An 18,112-nucleotide genomic window follows, 5' to 3' on the forward strand; every position below is an offset into this window, starting at 1 on the left:
TTCGTATACCTGCATCATACTCGTAAGATAGATTCCCTTAACACCATTAAAGCGCTTAAATCCGCTATATTTTTATTCGGGAGTCCCTGCCGGATAATAGCAGATCGGGGAAGATGTTTTAAGGGTAAAAGAATTTCGAGAATTCTGCGAAAGCAAACGAATTAAGGTTCACTTGATAGCGATCGGTGGTAGTAGAGCCAGTGGACAGGTAGAGCGTGTTATGGGTACATTGGAAAATATGTTCACGGTAGTAGAGACGACCGGGCGGCCGTGGCAAGACGCGATTGGGGAAATACAGTTGGCTTTGAATTGCACCACCAACCGCGTGACAAACTCGAGCTCATTAGAACTACTAATAGGTAGAACGGCAAGACTTCACGATCTGTTGTTACCCGATAACATCAAAAGTATCGATATCTCCAATATAAGACGACAGGCAATAAAGTGGATGGAAACTAGTGCTAGGTATGATGAGGATGGATTTGACAAAGCTAAAGCTTAAGCGGTTAGGTTTAATCTCGGTGATTTCGTATTACGCAAGAATGAGGAAAGGAATCAAACCAAACTAGATCCAAAATTTAGAGGTCCATTTGTAATAGCAGAAGTCTTGGAAGGGGACAGGTATATCTTAAGGACATTAGACGGTAAGCGACCGTACAAGTACAGTCACGACAGGTTAAGGAAAATGCCAGATGGTTGCACCCCTGCCGAGTTGGATGTCTGTAGTGAAGGCAATAACAGTGACCATGACGATATGAGCACTTCGACCTCGGAAGATCAGTAGCACTATGCCAGTAACACCCGGCAGAGCGAGTTCGCACGTGTTTCGGGGAAATAATGTGATGAAGCTCAGAGAGAACGTGTGATGTAGTTCAAACGCTTTTTGTGGTAATAGTGTGATGAGGCTCAGTGAGAACATGCGATGTGACTCGTATGCATCTCGGGGCGACAGTGTGATGAGGCTCAGTGAGAACATGCGATGTGACTCGTATGCATCTCGGGGCGACAGTGTGATGAGGCTCAGTGAGAACATGCGATGTGACTCGCATGCATCTCGGGGCGACAGTGTGATGAGGCTCAGTGAGAACATGCGATGTGACTCGTATGCATCTCGGGGCGACAGTGTGATGAGGCTCAGTGAGAACATGCGATGTGACTCGCATGCATCTCGGGGCGACAGTGTGATGAGGCTCAGTGAGAACATGCGATGTGATTCGTATGCATCTCGGGGCAACAATATGGTAAAGCTCGGTGAAACCGTGGAACAAAGCTCTATGTGCTCACACGATCTAGAAGACCGAGATCCTTTGGAGTGCGAAATCGAAAATGGTCCATCATGCCGATACGATCCGACTAATAACCTGCAGAATGCAACTATCACCTTGAGTACTAACTATAACGCTACTAATTTTCATTATCTTTTATTTCTTTGCTGCCAAACCCCCGAACAGGATTTGTTGCTACACTGGACCCTTGCCTTATTCGAACATCTAGTTAAATTGTGAATAATGTCAATTGTATCGAGTCTAATGTTAGGAAACTCAATATTTTAGTTACACACGAGGACGTGTGATAGTCAGAATGGCCGTGTCGGAGATGAAAGAATACTGGAACCTTCCCTTCGGAACTTTGGGAAGACCCCTAGTATTGTAATTTAGATTTCACCATAGCCGAATTAAGAAACTGTTGTCATTCGATTCGACTGTACTTATTTGAGATTTATGATAGTGAGCTCGGGCTCGAGGCGACAACCAGTCGCCGAACGTAGTCGCGGTCAAGGGATGAACGTTTTGTCTAACAAAGGCATGAAGTAACCCTATAGCTCTCCTTAAAAGAAATACTTAGGACGGGGCACGACGGTAAGCATTTCAACGATTTCTGTCCCGTGGCTCGCCACACGCAGACTCTATTCTTTGAGTAAGATGATTACCAGATGTCGACGCGTCTCCACAGTACATGTTCAGCTAGCCCGAGGACCTGCTATAAATCTTAAGGTCTGTTTAACTAAAGTCCTTCAAACCGACAAACAGTCCTCGTCCCAGCTACGAGAAAATAGGAGAAATCTATTTTTCTCACCAACGACGCTTCCTCTTCTCGAACTTTCTCCTAAGGGCGGCTAGCACCCTTCCCTAACCACCAACATGGAAATTGACCAAATAACAGTAACGCCAATTTCCCTCACTTTCCGAATGAAGGCTTTTCTCCACGAATCCGATGATTTCGTGCCCTTGGGCACACCCATCATAGTTTTCCTCGACAGCGTTACCGTGATGGAGAACCACTCTCCGGTACGATCTAAAAGACGATTCAAGTAACTCTCGGATACGTAGTGATTGCCTCGTGCATTAACATTGAGTACAACTTAGACGCTGAGGAAAAGTAGAGTCCGTCATCCCCTTGACCGCGGATTCGTTAGTGAGCCTAGGATCATTGTCATTAGCTTCTCGAGTACCTAATTATCCGATTACTTGTCCAATTCCATCATAGTCATATTTGCACTAGTAAATATCTCCTCTATTGCATAATGATCACGTCTAGCGCCAATAGGGATTCGTTTCACGCCCTCAACCCTAACTCAAATGTTAACGACGACCCGACATATATATTATTATATTATTATATATTATTATACTAAATCTTCAGTTGGTTTAGTTGAATGTTCAGTAATGTAATTTTTACAAGGTGGTTTTGTATATTAGATGAGTAGTTGTTCGATATAATAATATGTGTATATATATATATATACATTTCACAATGTAATTTTCCATTATGTAAAATATATATATGCATATGTATATGTGCGCGTATTGTTATTCTCATTGTTTCTCGGATCGTTAATTGGTTGAATATTCCATAATGTGGATTTCGTATATAATTCTCTAGGTTCGTAGAAATGTAAATCTATATATTTATTTCTTTGCGTTTTAATGGTTTAATAACGTATACATACATATATATATATATATATATATATATATATATATATATATATATATATATATATATATATATTATGAATTTTTCCCAAAGATACGCGTACGCATGTGTATATCTATATATGTGTGTGTCGCAGAGTAATCTTGTATACAATTTTCACTTTTATTAGAATGCTGATGTAGTGTAGTATATTTTATTTCTTTTATATTTTATTAGATTACCAATTATTCAGATTCACGAAGTAGGTCACACACACAGATATGCATACACGTGTGTGTATATACATGTGTTTTCGCAGAGAAATCTCATACATTTGAATCGCGGCTTGTTTTATTTATTGGTTCATTTAATTATTTCATTTTATTTGTATTTTATATGTCATTGCTGATTGGTTGTAGTGTTTCTTCTTATTGATTCATTTATTTCATTTTGATTGTCTGTCGTATAATTCTTTTTATTTTGATTGGTTAGTTATTAGTTAATTTATTATTATTGGTCGTGTTTAATTATTCATAAGTTATTGGTTCGTGGCGTCACGTGCGGAACGCGGGACGTGACACCCCCGCCCTTGGTGTTCAAATTTCCGAAGGAAATTTGACTGATCGTAGCAGATGTAGTTGCGATTGGTTGTTGGTCCATCCTAACGGGCAACAGCGCGAACTACAATTCCTTACATCAAAAGATTTCTTTGGGGTTATTGTGTCGTGTTAAGATTGACATTTATGCATTGCAGACAAAATATCGCGGGTTGGAGTTTTGTTATTTGTATTTCACACAATCTACAACGCGCTCTTTCAATTTGTGTGCATAAAAACGTGTTGGCGGGTCTTCGGATGGGTCGCGATAGCCTAAGTCTAGATTATCGTACCCGTCTTTTTATTATTTTTTTATTAGAAATATAATTTATTTGTAAGGTGTTAAAGTTGCTACATACATGCGTTGATTGGTGGTGGATGTCCCTAATATGTGGTGACTTTTGCCAATATCGAATTAATTATCTATCTGTTAATTATTTTTAACTTTATTTTAGTAGGTGACGTGTAATTCAAATAAAATTAATATTATTTATGTATATGTGTTTCATTGCGCGTGCGTAAGGACTATTCCCTATTCGTGACAATCTAAGATGGCCGTTCATGAATGTCTCTAGTATATGGTGAATTTTATTCATGCGGTTTTATTATTTATTTGTTAATTATTTGTGACTTTATTTTAGCAGTTGACGTATAATTGAAGTGGGAATAATATTATTCTGTATTTATTTTAGTGTGTATAATTATTGTGAGGTGGAGTGTCGTGATAGGTGCGGAAGGAATACTCAGATGTTCAACGAAAAGTTTATTTCTATTAACAATCAACAGATCAACAATTTATACGATTCACACTTATGATTAACCATCGAGAGTTTACAATCGCGTATCTCGGCTTGTGTTTGCTTCACTATGATGCTGAACCTTTCGCACTTCGCGGTTGGAGGCAGAATGAATCTTTTGTTCGAAACCAAACGGATTCTTTTCTTAGTTGCCCTTCGATATCCCCACTACACACGCGTTTATTAGATGTACCGCGGCGGTTGCCGTGCGTGCATTCTTCCGAATATTCGGCGGAAGAACCATAGGGATATCGATGGCACATTAGGCACGTCGGCCTTACGCTTTGAAGGTATAGCGCTTTGTGTCGCGAAGCCGTTGGAAAGTTCCGTGCTCGAGTGCCGCTACAGTACCCCCTTACCAGTGACAACGTTTATCTTTTTTTCTTACATCTCGCAGGTAGTTATGACCTATTATCTTATCGCAGACCCGCCTGAAAGCGATCAGGAAAGCGAACTCTCCTGCCCGCGCGCGTGGTGTGATGAACTCCTGAGTTATCTTCGCTTTGTTGTGCCTGCTCGGTGTTCTGCGTAGTTGTGGTTTTACGCGGTATAAACGTAACGAGGGTTTCTGCGCTGGTTTCTCGTTGCTGTTGTTCAATGTCGTCGGATACAATAAAAGCGGGTTTCAAACGATCTATGGAGACTATTACGTTTTTATTGTTTATTTTGACGGTGAAGGTCTTTGTTCCACGCTGTATAACCTGGTAAGGTCCGTCGTAAGGCGGTTGTAACGGGCCACCGCTCGCGTCGTGGCGTACGAATACGTATGGTGATGTTTCGAGCTCGCGGAACACGAAGGTTTTTTTGTCGCCGTGTCGCGTAATCGAACGAGGCCTGATTTTCTCAATTCGCTCCTTTAAACGGTTCGCGAATTCCGAGTTGGGCTGTTGCTTTGTCGGTGCGAAAAATTCTGTCGGCAATCGTATGCCGGTGCCGTAAACCATTTCAGCGGCCGTCGCGTTCAGGTCCTCCTTGATAGCGGTTCTTATGCCAAGTAAAACAATTGGTAGGATTTCTACCCAGTTGCTCGTATTGTGACATTTTATTGCTGCCTTTAATTGCCGATGTAAACGCTCTACCATCCCATTGGACGCGGGGTGATAGGCTGTCGTGCGTAGATGCTTAATGCCGAGCAACCGGCACAGTTCGTTAAATAAGTTTGATTCGAATTGGCGTCCTTGGTCGGTTGTTATTTTTGCAGGCACGCCAAAACGAGCTATCCATGTAGAAAGGAGGGCCGAGGCAACGGTTGTCGCTTCCATGTCGGCGATGGGGATGGCTTCAGGCCAACGCGAGAAACGGTCGATGCACGTTAGACAATATCGGTAGCCTTGCGAATATTGCATCGCGATAATGTCTATGTGTACGTGCTCGAACCGGCCTGCTGTTGTTTCGAACGTTCCGACGGGTGAGGATACGTGCCTGGTGACTTTGCATCGTTGACACGGGATACATTGTCGTGCCCAAGTCCGGCAATCTTTGTTTACGGACGGCCAAATGAAACGCGACGTCACCAACTTTTGCGTGGCACGAATCCCGGGGTGGGAAAGTCCGTGGAGCGAATTGAATACGTCGCGCCGCAAGGATTTCGGTACGTACGGTCTTACAATGTCGGCTGATACGTCGCAGTATATTTCTGCGTCGTAACCGGGAAAGCGTATCTTCTTTAACCGTAACGCGGTTGTACCGGAGTTGACGATATCGCTTAGTTCGTTGTCGTTTTCTTGCGCGGCGGCGAGAGTTTGATGGTCCACGGCCTTCCCTATTGCTTCGATGCGCGACAGAGCGTCGGCTACGTTATTATCTAGCCCCTTTATGTAACGTATATCTGTGCTGAATTGACCGATGTAGTCGAGGTATCGAAATTGTCGCGGCGAACACTTTTCTAATTTTTGTCTGAACGCGTAGGTAAGAGGTTTGTGGTCGGTATATATTGCGAAATTTCTGCCTTCTAAAGCGTGTCGGAAGTGTTTGATTGCGGTGTATATTGCGAGTAGTTCGCGATCGTACGCGCTATATTTTTGCTGCGCGGGGGTCAGAGATTTCGTTGCGAACCCTAGCGGTTGCCATTCGCTATTCGCATGTTGTTGTAATACCGCTCCCACGGCGTAGTCGGACGCATCTACCGAGAGGCTGATAGGCGCACCTGGTATCGGATGCGCCAGCATCGTGGCATCCGCGAGAGCGCGTTGCGATTCGCGAAAGCTGTTATCCGCCAGTTCCGACCACTCTATGGGCGCGTTGCCCTTTTTCGCGCCTTTTAACAAATCATTGAGCGGTTTGAGTGTTTTTGCGGCCCCCGGTATGAAACGTCGGTAGAAGTTTATCATACCGAGGTACCTACGTAGCTGCTTAGCGTTCGCGGGTTTCGACAATTTTATAATCGCTTCGACGCGTTCGGGCGGCGGTTTAATTCCGTCGGAGTTTACCGAGTATCCGAGGAAAGTAATTTCGTGCACGCCGAATTCGCATTTCGTGGGGTTTATCACGACGCCATAATTGTTAAGGCGGTCGAACAGAATTTTCAAATGTTCGCGATGTTGACTTTCGTCGTCCGATGCTATTAGGAAATCATCGATGTACGCGTAGACGAAATCGAGCCCACGTGTGATTTCGTCGACGAATCGCTGACATGTTTGCGCGGCGTTCCGAAGTCCAAACATCATGTTTGTTGCTTCGAAAAGTCCGAAAGGTGTTGTTATCGCGGTTTTTTCGATGTCTTCGGGCGCAATCGGAATTTGATGGTACGCGCGGACGAGATCGATCTTTGAGAAGATTCGCTTACCAAACAGATGATGCGCGAAGTCTTCGATATGGGGCGGTGAGTACCTGTCGGGTACGGTGCGAGCGTTCAACGCGCGATAGTCGCCGCATGGTCGCAGGTTTCCGTCCTTTTTCGGCACTACGTGCAGAGGTGATGCCCACGGGCTTTTCGATGGTCGCATCACACCCTGCTCGATCATGAGCTCGAATTCCTCCTTTACCTGTTTAAGTCGATCAGGTGCGAGACGGCGGGGTTTGTTGTAGACCGGCGGGCCAGGCGTGGTTTCGATGTGGTGTACCACGCCGTGTCGAGTCTTCTCTTTTCCAAAAATCGGTGGGCGGGTGAGGTCCGGGAATTCTGCCAGGAGTTGGTGGTATGGTGATTCGCCGATAATGGTCTTAACGGACACTTCGTCTGTCGTGTCGGTGTATCCCCTCGATGACATTCGAGTTGCCGTGTCGGTGAGGCTTTTGTTTCGCGCGTCCACGAGCAACCCGTAATGGCTTAGGAAGTCCATGCCGATGATGGGGGTTTGCACGTCGGCTACCGTAAAGTTCCATCTGAATGCTCTGCGTAGGGACAGGTTTAGCTCCATCGCTAAAGTGCCGTACGTTGCGATGCGCGTCCCATTGGCAGCGAATAGTTCATACGCTGTTTTCTTTACGTCCGTGGATAGCCTGCTTCGGGGATAAACGCTGATATCAGCACCGGTGTCAACTAAGAATGAAGTCTTCGTTCTCTGGTCCAAAATAAAGATGCGGCGAGATCCCAAGCCGTTGTCGTTCGCCGCTTTTACGGACGGCTGGTGTCGTTTCCCGACTTCCACTTACAAGGGGCGTTACATTTCCTGGCGCGATCGCCAAACCTCGCATGATAGAAGCACATTCCGTCCTGGCGCGGGTTATCTCGCGAACGCGAACGGCGGCGGGGTCGGGTGAGAGAATTCGAGCGTCTTCGTGGTCGACGATGCCCGTCGATTCTCATAGCCTTCATTCCGTCTAGCACCCTGCTGGTGACGGCGGCGGCCAGTGCATCGGTTTTATCTTCGTATGATGCCAGTGGCTCGGCGACTGCGCCCACCCTATGCGCGCGGTGGCCGTGGCGAACGTACGCCTCGTCGATTCTATCCGCGGTCTTGGTCAGCTTTTCTATGCTCGTATCATCAACTGCGGCCAGGACTTCCCTGATACGGTCTGGGAGGCGGTTCCTCCACAGGTTTAGGATGAACTCGTCGGACGCGAGCGGGCTGGCTAGTTTCTTTAGGTCGTTGTAAAACTGTGAGGGCTTTCTGTCGCCCATCTCTTCGCGTTCGACTAACCTTTCGACTTTGGCGCTGTCGGATTCGGTCAGGGTGCGGATCAGCTCGCTCTTCAATTTATCGTACTGGCTGGTATCAGGGAGGTGGGTCACGGTATCCTCGATCTTGGCGAGGTATGTTGGGTCAAGGAATCCCATGAGGGTTACGGCTTTTTCCTTATCGTGGCTGATGCCGGTTACGTCGAAATACCTCTCTAGGATCGAGAACCAGAGCCCGGCCTTCGTAGGCATAAATGGTGGCACGCGAAACAAAGCACCGGCTGGAGTTGGTTTGCTCTCCATTTCCATAGTGTGATTTGCGGACACTACTGTTCACACCGCGACTAGTCTATCACTGTCACCTCTAACACAAAAAATCACGTCGGGGTCACCAGTTTGAGGTGGAGTGTCGTGATAGGTGCGGAAGGAATACTCAGATGTTCAACGAAAAGTTTATTTCTATTAACAATCAACAGATCAACAATTTATACGATTCACACTTATGATTAACCATCGAGAGTTTACAATCGCGTATCTCGGCTTGTGTTTGCTTCACTATGATGCTGAACCTTTCGCACTTCGCGGTTGGAGGCAGAATGAATCTTTTGTTCGAAACCAAACGGATTCTTTTCTTAGTTGCCCTTCGATATCCCCACTACACACGCGTTTATTAGATGTACCGCGGCGGTTGCCGTGCGTGCATTCTTCCGAATATTCGGCGGAAGAACCATAGGGATATCGATGGCACATTAGGCACGTCGGCCTTACGCTTTGAAGGTATAGCGCTTTGTGTCGCGAAGCCGTTGGAAAGTTCCGTGCTCGAGTGCCGCTACAATTGCATGTAGTTCATTGCGCATGCGTGAGAACTGCTTCACGCTCGCGACGGATTTCCAAAATGGATGTTTGTGTACGTCTTAAATAAGAGTGTGGTGTTTTGTAAATTTGTTTGATATTGTAATAATTGTTTTGTTACTTAGTTTCAACTCCGTTCTAGTGAAGTGTCAACGTCTAGTTTTGTGTTCGTCGTAATGTGTATGTTTAATTTAACATTGTTTTGTATTTGTTGTAATATGTGTATATATACTGTGTGTTATTTTAATGTAATAGCGTGTGGATTATATCGTTGTCGAAAATATTAATTACTAATAGAATCGTTTCACTGTTTAATTATAAGGTAGTTTATTTTTATTTAGCTTTTGTTTAATTGGTTTAATCTAATGCGTGCATAGTGTCACCAGTCACCACTGTGTAGTATAACCTTATTTCTTTATACGTAATTTAATATAGTAATGCTGTAATAGCTTAACACAATATGATAATTCCTAATTTTAATCATGTTTGATTATTAATGCTCGGCTAATCTATCTTGATTAATTTCTAGCCTATTTCTATTTTATTAGCTATTTCTATATCTTCCCTATTAATCTGTTGTTACTTAGTAATTATGTGATTTATTATTAGTGATTTATTATTATTTCATATTTGTATAGTATAATTTTTTGAGCTAATCTATGTATTATTGGTTAAAACTTGTTTATTGAATTATTACCGTTTGTAGTTTCTCAAATCCTATTCCTTCGATGCTGCGTTACCGTGTGTAAGGCATCATCCGGTTTTCATTATATTCAAAATACTTACTACAGATACCTTTATTCATCCTATATTTGTGAGTATAAACATATCATTTAGTTAATTAATTCAATATGCACGTAGTGCATTGTGTGAGCGACCGCTATTGTGCATTACAAATCTGTTTCTATATGTGAGGTATAATAATAATCGTGTAATGTAAGTCGAGACTAATTCATGTATTATAGATTAGAACTTGTACACTATATTATTACTGTTCATAGTTACTTCGTCTTTATTCTCCAAGTCTACACGCTACGTCGCTCACGCAAGACACCTACCCGACGTAATTGGCAATCTTGTTGTAAGTTTTAATAGTATTATTTCTTTTCATATATGTCAAGGCAATTGAGGCCAGTTCTTGCATTCGTTTCAGCTGGCAGTCGTATTCTATGATCTACGGAGTGGATCCATAATTTATCTCTGCGGAATTCCTGCATGTACACTTCCTTCTACAATGATTAGTTGTGGACTAGGTACTTTTTACTTTCACTGCCTTTAATTATGTTATTGAATTAACACGTTTTATAGAACGCAAATAGTAATCTTTCTTTTGTTTTTAGGTTTCCACTATCTGCACTATTCGACAAGCAGTGTCGCACTTACTTTGGTTTAACCACGATATTGTTATAATCGTTTAGTACTATTATATTTTGTATTAAGGTAATTGAGGTTAATTCTTCCATTTGTTTCAGATGGCTGTCATACGTTATGTTTTACGAATATGGGCTTATGGCCTGTCTTTGCATATACACTTCCTTTTACAATAGTTAATTGTTCACAAGGTACTTTTCACTTTCACCGTTTTAATCATTTTATTGAATTAATACATTTTATATTTGAGTAATGTTTAGAAAGTACATAGTAATTTCCTTTTCTTTTTAGGTTTCCATTATCCGCATTATTCGACGAGCAGCACTACACTACATACTACTGTACTGTGTTACCTTCTGAAAACGTTTCGTTTATTGTTTATTTCGGTTATGCGCTAATTTTAACTTATTTAAGTGCACTGTTCGCGGAATCCTTTTCACTTCAATCATGACGTTTTGGTTTTCTAATATTTCCAACACTTTATGCGGTCCCGAATATTGGTCGGAAAATTTTCCTCTTCTGGGTTCCTTTAATAGATATACTAGATCTCCTATTTTGAAATTTTGCGGGTTGATTCGTCTGTCATAGTATTCTTTTGACTTTAATTTGGATTTTATCAGATTTTCTCTTGCCATTTGTTGAACGGTGACGATTTTATCGAACAGGTCTCTGAGATACTCTGCATATGTTGGTTCCATATTCTCCTCGGTTATCATCTCGCCAGTAGGTTCTCTGGCTAAGTGCCCAAAGACTAGTTCGTGTGGGGAGAATTTTGTTCCTTCGTGTACGGAGGTATTGTAGGAGAACATGGCTAATTCCACCCATTCGTCCCAGTTTCTGGAATTTTCGATGTACAGGTTGAGGTATTCAGTTAATACGTGGTGAGATCTTTCGATGGAGCCGTTGCTTTGTGGATGGTATGCTGACGTGGTATACCTTTTTATGCGAAATCTTTTTGCTACTTTTTTCATCAGCGAGGATGTAAAATTTGCTCCCCGATCAGTAAGGATAGCCCTCGGTGAACCGAATCGGCAAATGAATTGTTTTACGAAAACGTCAGCTATCTCGGCCGAAGAGATTCCTGCCATCGGGATCCCGATTGAATATTTTGTCAGTAAGTCTTGGATAGTTAATATGTATTTATTTCCCTTTTGTGTCTGTGGTAATGGACCGATGATATCCATACTAATTTTATCGAACGCTTTACCTGGTGTGTCTGTGAGCACCATGGGTTGCCTTGTTTTTATTCTGGTTAACTTTTTCAATTGGCATTCTTTGCATGTTCTCACGTATTCCTGGATTTCTTTCTTCATGGTTTTCCAATAGTAGTATTGTCGTACTCTTTGGTAAGTTTTTGTTACTCCCTTATGTCCTGCTACAGGTGATTCGTGCTTTTCTCGTATTATGTTGCTTCGCGCTTCCACCGGTGGGATAATTATTTCCCCGGTACAGATGGTAATAGCTATGGTTTCTCCCATGAATACTTCTTTCAGTTTCCTGATTGTATATCGCCAAGGTATTTCTTCCAGGTTTGTTTTGCTGATGCTAAAGGACGTTAATTGGTTTTCTTTTACCACATTCAGTAAAGATTTCAATGAGTTCAATATATTTTCTGGCGTTATTGGAGAGTTTCGATCTTCCTTTACGGGTAGGGACACGATGTATTTTCCGGAATCTTGATTCAATATTACTCTTCCCAACATTAAATCTCTATAATACGGCAGTTTTCCTGCTTCCTTCATTTCTAAGGCCCCTTTATCTATCGGAGTGCCATGTATAACGACGAATATTATTCTATGATCGTTTACTCTCGTAATCGAGTCTCGCGTTTCCAAGATTCTTAGCTCTGAAAGTACCGCAGGCATTGCGTCCTTTCCTTGTTGCTGAATTGGTTCGGAAATTGTTATAGGGGGTTCTTCTTCATTCGTTTTATCGATGTCGGTTATCTCTTGAGTGATTGTTTCCTCGTCTGTGTTTACGTCGATTTCGGCTAATGCGTGGTCAAAATGTTTTGTGGGTGTTTCTTCTATGGTGACGTGTTTTCGAATGGAAATTTTTTCTTGTTTTCCTGGTCTATTGTGTTGCGATAGTTGGCGTGGTTTAACTTCAAATATGGGGGAGTCTTCGGTTAGTGTGTCTAGTTCAAATCCCTTGGGTGCGGGATATCGACTCGGTGAATCTTCCTCTCTTTTCCTGATTGGCAAACAAACCTCAGGGGGGTTTCTAGATAAGGCGTCTGCATTCGCGTTTGCCTTACCTTCTTTGTGTATAATGTCGAATTCGAAATCCGCCAATTTTAGTTTCCACTTCCAAATTCTTGAAGTAGGATCTTTGATAGAATGCATCCACACCAGAGGTTTATGATCGGTTATAATGGTGAATTTTCTCCTGTACAAATACGGTCGGAAGTGCATTGCGCTGTAAACGATCGCTAGGCATTCCTTTTCTATCGTGGAATAATTTTGTTCGGCGGGGTTCAATAATCTTGAGGTGTATGCGATCGGTAGGTCTTTTCCGATAGGTCCTTGGCTTAGTACGCCGCCCACGGCATATCCAGATGCGTCTGTCGTGAGATTGAATGGTTGAGACAAGTCCGGATACTGCAAAATGGGTTCTGTTATAAGGGCTGTTTTCAAGGTGTTGAATGCATCTTCTTGGTTTTCCGTCCACTTGAACGCAACGTCCTTTTTTAGTAATTGCGTCAATGGTTTCGCAACCTTGGAGAAATTGGGTATGAACCTTCGGTAATATCCAGCTAATCCCAAAAATTGTTTAACATTTTTTGATTTCCTTGGCCGTGGAAAATTTGAAACTGCCTCGATTTTCTTTGGATCAGGTTTAACTCCATTCTCACTGATTACATGCCCCAAATATTTTACTTCGTGAAGTAAGAATTCGCACTTGTCCGGTTGCAGTTGCAATTTAGCTCTCCGTAATCTGTCCATAAGTCGATTAAATTTAATCTCATGTTCGTGAATGGATGTGGAATAAATTACTATATCATCCAGATAAACGAACAGCTCTATTTCTTGCAACCCTGACAGTATCGAATTCATCAACCGCTGGAACGTTGCTGGTGCATTTTTCAGTCCGAAAGGCATTCGTTTGAACTGAAAATGACCATATGGCGTCGAGAATGCAGTTTTGTGGGCATCTTTCGATGACATACGGATTTGGTGGAACCCAGATGCTAGATCGAACGTGGAAAAGTATTTCGCACTTCCCAATTGGTCCAATATTTCAGTGATATTGGGTAGTGGATAGGCATCGCCTATTGTTTTGTCATTTAATTTCCTGTAATCAATAACCATTCTCCATCGTTTATTACCTTGAGAGTCCGGTTTCTTCGGCACGATCCATAATGGGGAGTTATACGGAGATGTCGATGATTCCACAACGTCCGTTTCTAGTAGTTCTTGAATCTGGCGGTTTATTTCTTCCCGATGTACGGGAGGATACCGGTATTGTTTAACATTGATCGGTATCTCATCTGTGGTAGCAATTTCGTGTTGTAAAACGTCTGTTCCTTCTAGTGTCTCCCCTGGGAGATGAAATCTATCTTGATTCTTCCGTATTAGCGCTTCGACGTTCCTCTTTTCTTCTTCATTTAAATGCTCTAGTCGCAATAATTCCATTATTTTGTCGAACCTATTTCCCTCAGATGCTGAAACGGCGTTGCACGTAGTATCAGAGGGCGGAGTAGGAGTTGCAAATTTTTTTATTACTATTGTGGGTACGGTAAATTCGTAATCCCTCGAGGTGGTATTAATTATTCTTAAATAACCACGTCCCTTATGGTTTTTCACGACCGCATTTCCGAAATAGACTCCCTTAATCGGTTCGATTTTGGGGATGAATCCCTCATTTTCCTCCGGATTTGCGATATTTATGGTACAGGGTACCGAACTTCGTTTCGGCACAATTATCTTTTCTTTTGTATCAAACGGGATGTAGATATCCCCCCATTTGATATGTTTTTGCCCGTAATCCAAACGGGCTCTGTATTTTGCAAAAAATTCGGAACCTAAGATTCCGTCTTGATTGATCAGCAGGGAATCATCAACTACATGGAAAGTAACGGGGTGGCCCGCAACCTGTATTATTGTCTGCCCTAGGGTGACCAGGCTCGTTGCCGTAATTCCTCGAACTTCAATTATCTCTTGCTCGTTGATGATGGCTGACTCGGGTAAGGCAGGTTTTTTGATAATGTTAATTTCTGATCCGGAGTCTAGCAGTAGATTCGCCTTCGTTTTCAAATCCGGGGAGACTATTCTCGCGGTAGGAATATTTGAGGTTTCTTTTATTTTTATTGAAACCATCCGGAAAGGTCGACGTCCGAATCTGAGTCCAACACCCGGTGATACTTGTTTGCTTTCTTGTAACCCTCTTTCTTCGTTGATCGTTGGTTCTCCAGATTTCTTAACTGTTCTTGAGCACGACTGGATGATGGTTTTACCGGAATGTCCGTCGGTTTTACGGGAGTCGTTTGTCGCGTTCGGTTGACTACCGTGAGATCCGGTCTTCTCGTCGTAGCTTGTTCTCTTGAGCGATTTATGGCGTTGCTCCTTCGAGGTTCGCTCCCTCCCCTCGAAGGATTCGTCTCGTTTCCCGACTGCCCTGACGCGTAAGCCACAATTATTCCAGCGTCCACCCTTGCTTTGAATTTGTAGCAGTCTCTTACTAGATGCCCAGGCTTCTTACAGTAGTTACACATTATAAAATTTTGTCTAGGGACGTTCGGACGATTTTGCGCCGGCGGCACGAATCTTCGATCCTGGCGGTTATTTCCGTTGATATCGCGATTGTTGTTGTCGTTGTTAGGGCGAGAGGCGTTCCAGTTATGATTGTTTGGGTTCCCTAGTCGTTGACATCGCGATCTGTTATTTATTTGTTTCAATTCTCTCGTAGCTCTCACGGCTTGGCAAAACGCGTCGTCTAGGGATTGATATCCGGCTAATTTTACACGCATAAATACCTCGTTTGGGAGTCCTTTAACGAAGGCTTCTGCCGTGTCCCAATCTATAGTGCCTTGGACATCCGCGGACACGGTATCAAATCCGCATCTTTCCTCGTCCATTATTGCTAGCCTGAGATTTTTGACGCGATCTATGTAATCTAAGATCTCTTCTCCCGGTCGTTGAAACACGGTCGCTAGTTCACCTCTATATTCGTTAATTGTTTTCCCCGGACCGAACATATTTTTTAACCTATTTCCGAAATCGTTCAGGGTTAATACTGCACCGTCCTCTACGGCGAGAAACGCGTGTCCGCGTAGTTTGTTCATCAATAATTTTACTAGGTAAGGTTCTTGACTTCTTGGCACCATACTTCGAGCTCGTTCGCATGCCCTTAAAAATTGAAATACCGGTGGTCGATGGCCGTCGAACACTGGCACTGACTCGATCGCGTCTTTTAGTTTAATTGGTTGAAAATTATCATTAATGGGTCTTATTCCTCGCGGAATTAACGGCGTCGATGTGGGAATTTCGGTATCTCTCGATTCCCTACTTGCACGCAGGTCTTCTTCCACTCTGCTTAGACTTGCATTAATGTCGGTTAGTACGCGAAAATTCTCGTCCCACGCTTTCAATTTTTCCGACAACAACGTAATCGTGTCCTCGTTTAGTGAGTCTCGTGCGACCGCCATGTTTTTTTTCTTCCTTTTTGTATATGTTTATGTGTATCTTTCAGTTAATAAACTGAAAAACTTTAAACCTATGAGCGTATATTATTGTTTATACCAACTGTAATCCTCCGTGGAGCGTATCCCACCGCTGCCACCAAGATTTTTATCTATATATATATATATTGTTACGTTTCGCAAATTTTGAAATTTTAAACAATGTAGTAGTCGCTGCCACCAGAAACAGTCTAAGGACTGTTTCAATTAGGTATTTCTTGTTAGATTATGTAGCGTTGATCGGAGTTTAGGCCACTGGTCAACAATCTCCACGTTTCGGCTAACCTGCTATGCTCAGGAATACTAGCACGGGAGAGGATTGTTTGGAATAAACAATTATATTATAAATAATTATTACAGGCGGAATTAATGACGAATTATACTAATCATTGATATTATTTATTATTTTAATTATTAATTATTAATAATAATTAAAGTTGACTCACCTGACGTTGGCCACCGCTGATGAACGGGCAGGCCGCTGGGGTGATTCCGGTTTTACAAAGATCGACACTTCTATAATTTTCCGTTTTAATCTTTATTTAATTTGAACAGTGTAAACAACAGTGTGTCCGGACGTGTTTAACAATTCGAAATTCTAACACAAAAACTTGAGCCAACTATTGTTTCAATTCTAACTGACTAATAACAATTATTTTATAATTCGAACTGACTAATAACATTTATATCTCGTAATTCTTAAACTCGAACTGGAACGAACAATTATTCTCTAATCCTAACTTAAATTCTAATTAAATCAACTGAACGAACTGATACCAGACTCACTCAAATTCAATTGAATGACTAACAATTACACTCCTTATTTTCGCTAAATTCTCCTGAACCAACTAATCACAATTGCTCTATCCTATTTCTTTATTCTAACTGAATTACTCTTCTTTAATTTCGTTAAATTCTCCCGAACGGTAACAATTTCTCTGACTATATTCTAACTGATCCAACTAATGGCAGTTACTCTCTTTTCACAATTACTCTGATTGTTCTAACTGAACCACTAACAATTAATCGCTAACGCTAACGCTAACAATTAATCTGACTCTTCTTTATTTTTCGCTAAATTCTCCCGAACCGCTAACAATTACTCTCTTACTCTTTTATTCAACTGGTAACGATTACTCCCTTTTATTCTAACTGGTAACGATTACTCCCCTTTATTTTAACTGGTAACGATTACTCCCTTTTATTCTAACTGGTAACGATTACTCCCTTTTATTCTAACTGGTAACGATTACTCCCTTTTATTCTAACTGGTAACGATTACTCCGATTTGAATTGAGTCGCTACGCTTTTTATAATGACATCCCCAATGGGATGACAGTCACGTGACAGTTCGTTCCGGTGGGAATCGCAATGCTGCAGGTTTTTAGAGTTTCCATGAGAGAACGTGGAGTTTGATGATTACAGGTTATGTTGAGTCATGGACACAAAAGCGTCCGCGCCTGTGCGAACTGTGTGAGTGTGTTTTTAGTATTCTGTCTCGTTTCGCATGTTGCTTGTTTCCTTAAACTTGTGAATTTGTTTTAGCGCAAGAGGAAGAAGACATGTGAATGGTACGAGATGAAGTGATCGACGCGCGTGTGCGAACATGTGCGAGGGATGATGCTGAAGTGGTGGTTTTCCATCCAAATAGGCACAGTGGCACCTTCGTTGGCGTCGTGTCCTGATGATCTTTTGACAATTTGGTTTTATTTAACAATATGAGATATATTTTGCTCCTTGTAGATTTATATGTCCATATTTGCTATATATTAAATAGTGTATATTTTATATTACTTTCTTGTTATTAGGTTATTAGTTATGTAACTCCAGTTTCTGATCA

At 42.2% G+C, this 18,112-nt stretch overlaps 1 protein-coding gene across 1 annotated transcript; it reads left to right on the forward strand.

Moving 5' to 3' along the window:
• The first annotated feature begins 3,869 nt into the window (after positions 1-3,869).
• Positions 3,870-17,745, forward strand: LOC126927649 (uncharacterized). The gene is made up of 6 exons (XM_050743688.1): positions 3,870-4,093; positions 9,928-10,035; positions 10,223-10,302; positions 10,357-10,474; positions 10,562-10,661; positions 17,698-17,745. The coding sequence occupies exons 1-5, from the start codon at positions 4,078-4,080 to the stop codon at positions 10,612-10,614; spliced, it is 375 nt and encodes a 124-aa protein (XP_050599645.1). The 5' UTR covers positions 3,870-4,077; the 3' UTR covers positions 10,615-10,661; positions 17,698-17,745.
• The last annotated feature ends 367 nt before the right edge of the window (positions 17,746-18,112 follow it).

Source organism: Bombus affinis, unplaced genomic scaffold (assembly GCF_024516045.1).
Source record: "Bombus affinis isolate iyBomAffi1 unplaced genomic scaffold, iyBomAffi1.2 ctg00000182.1, whole genome shotgun sequence".
In the NCBI taxonomy this organism is placed as follows: Eukaryota; Metazoa; Arthropoda; class Insecta; order Hymenoptera; family Apidae; genus Bombus; species Bombus affinis.

Bases quoted from the DNA above. Each gene is read 5' to 3' on its own strand.
- LOC126927649 (XM_050743688.1), top strand. The intron at 10,036-10,222 runs GTGAGTATAAAC...TACTGTTCATAG, and splicing joins CCTTTATTCATCCTATATTT to TTACTTCGTCTTTATTCTCC. The intron at 10,303-10,356 runs GTAAGTTTTAAT...AATTGAGGCCAG, and splicing joins ACGTAATTGGCAATCTTGTT to TTCTTGCATTCGTTTCAGCT.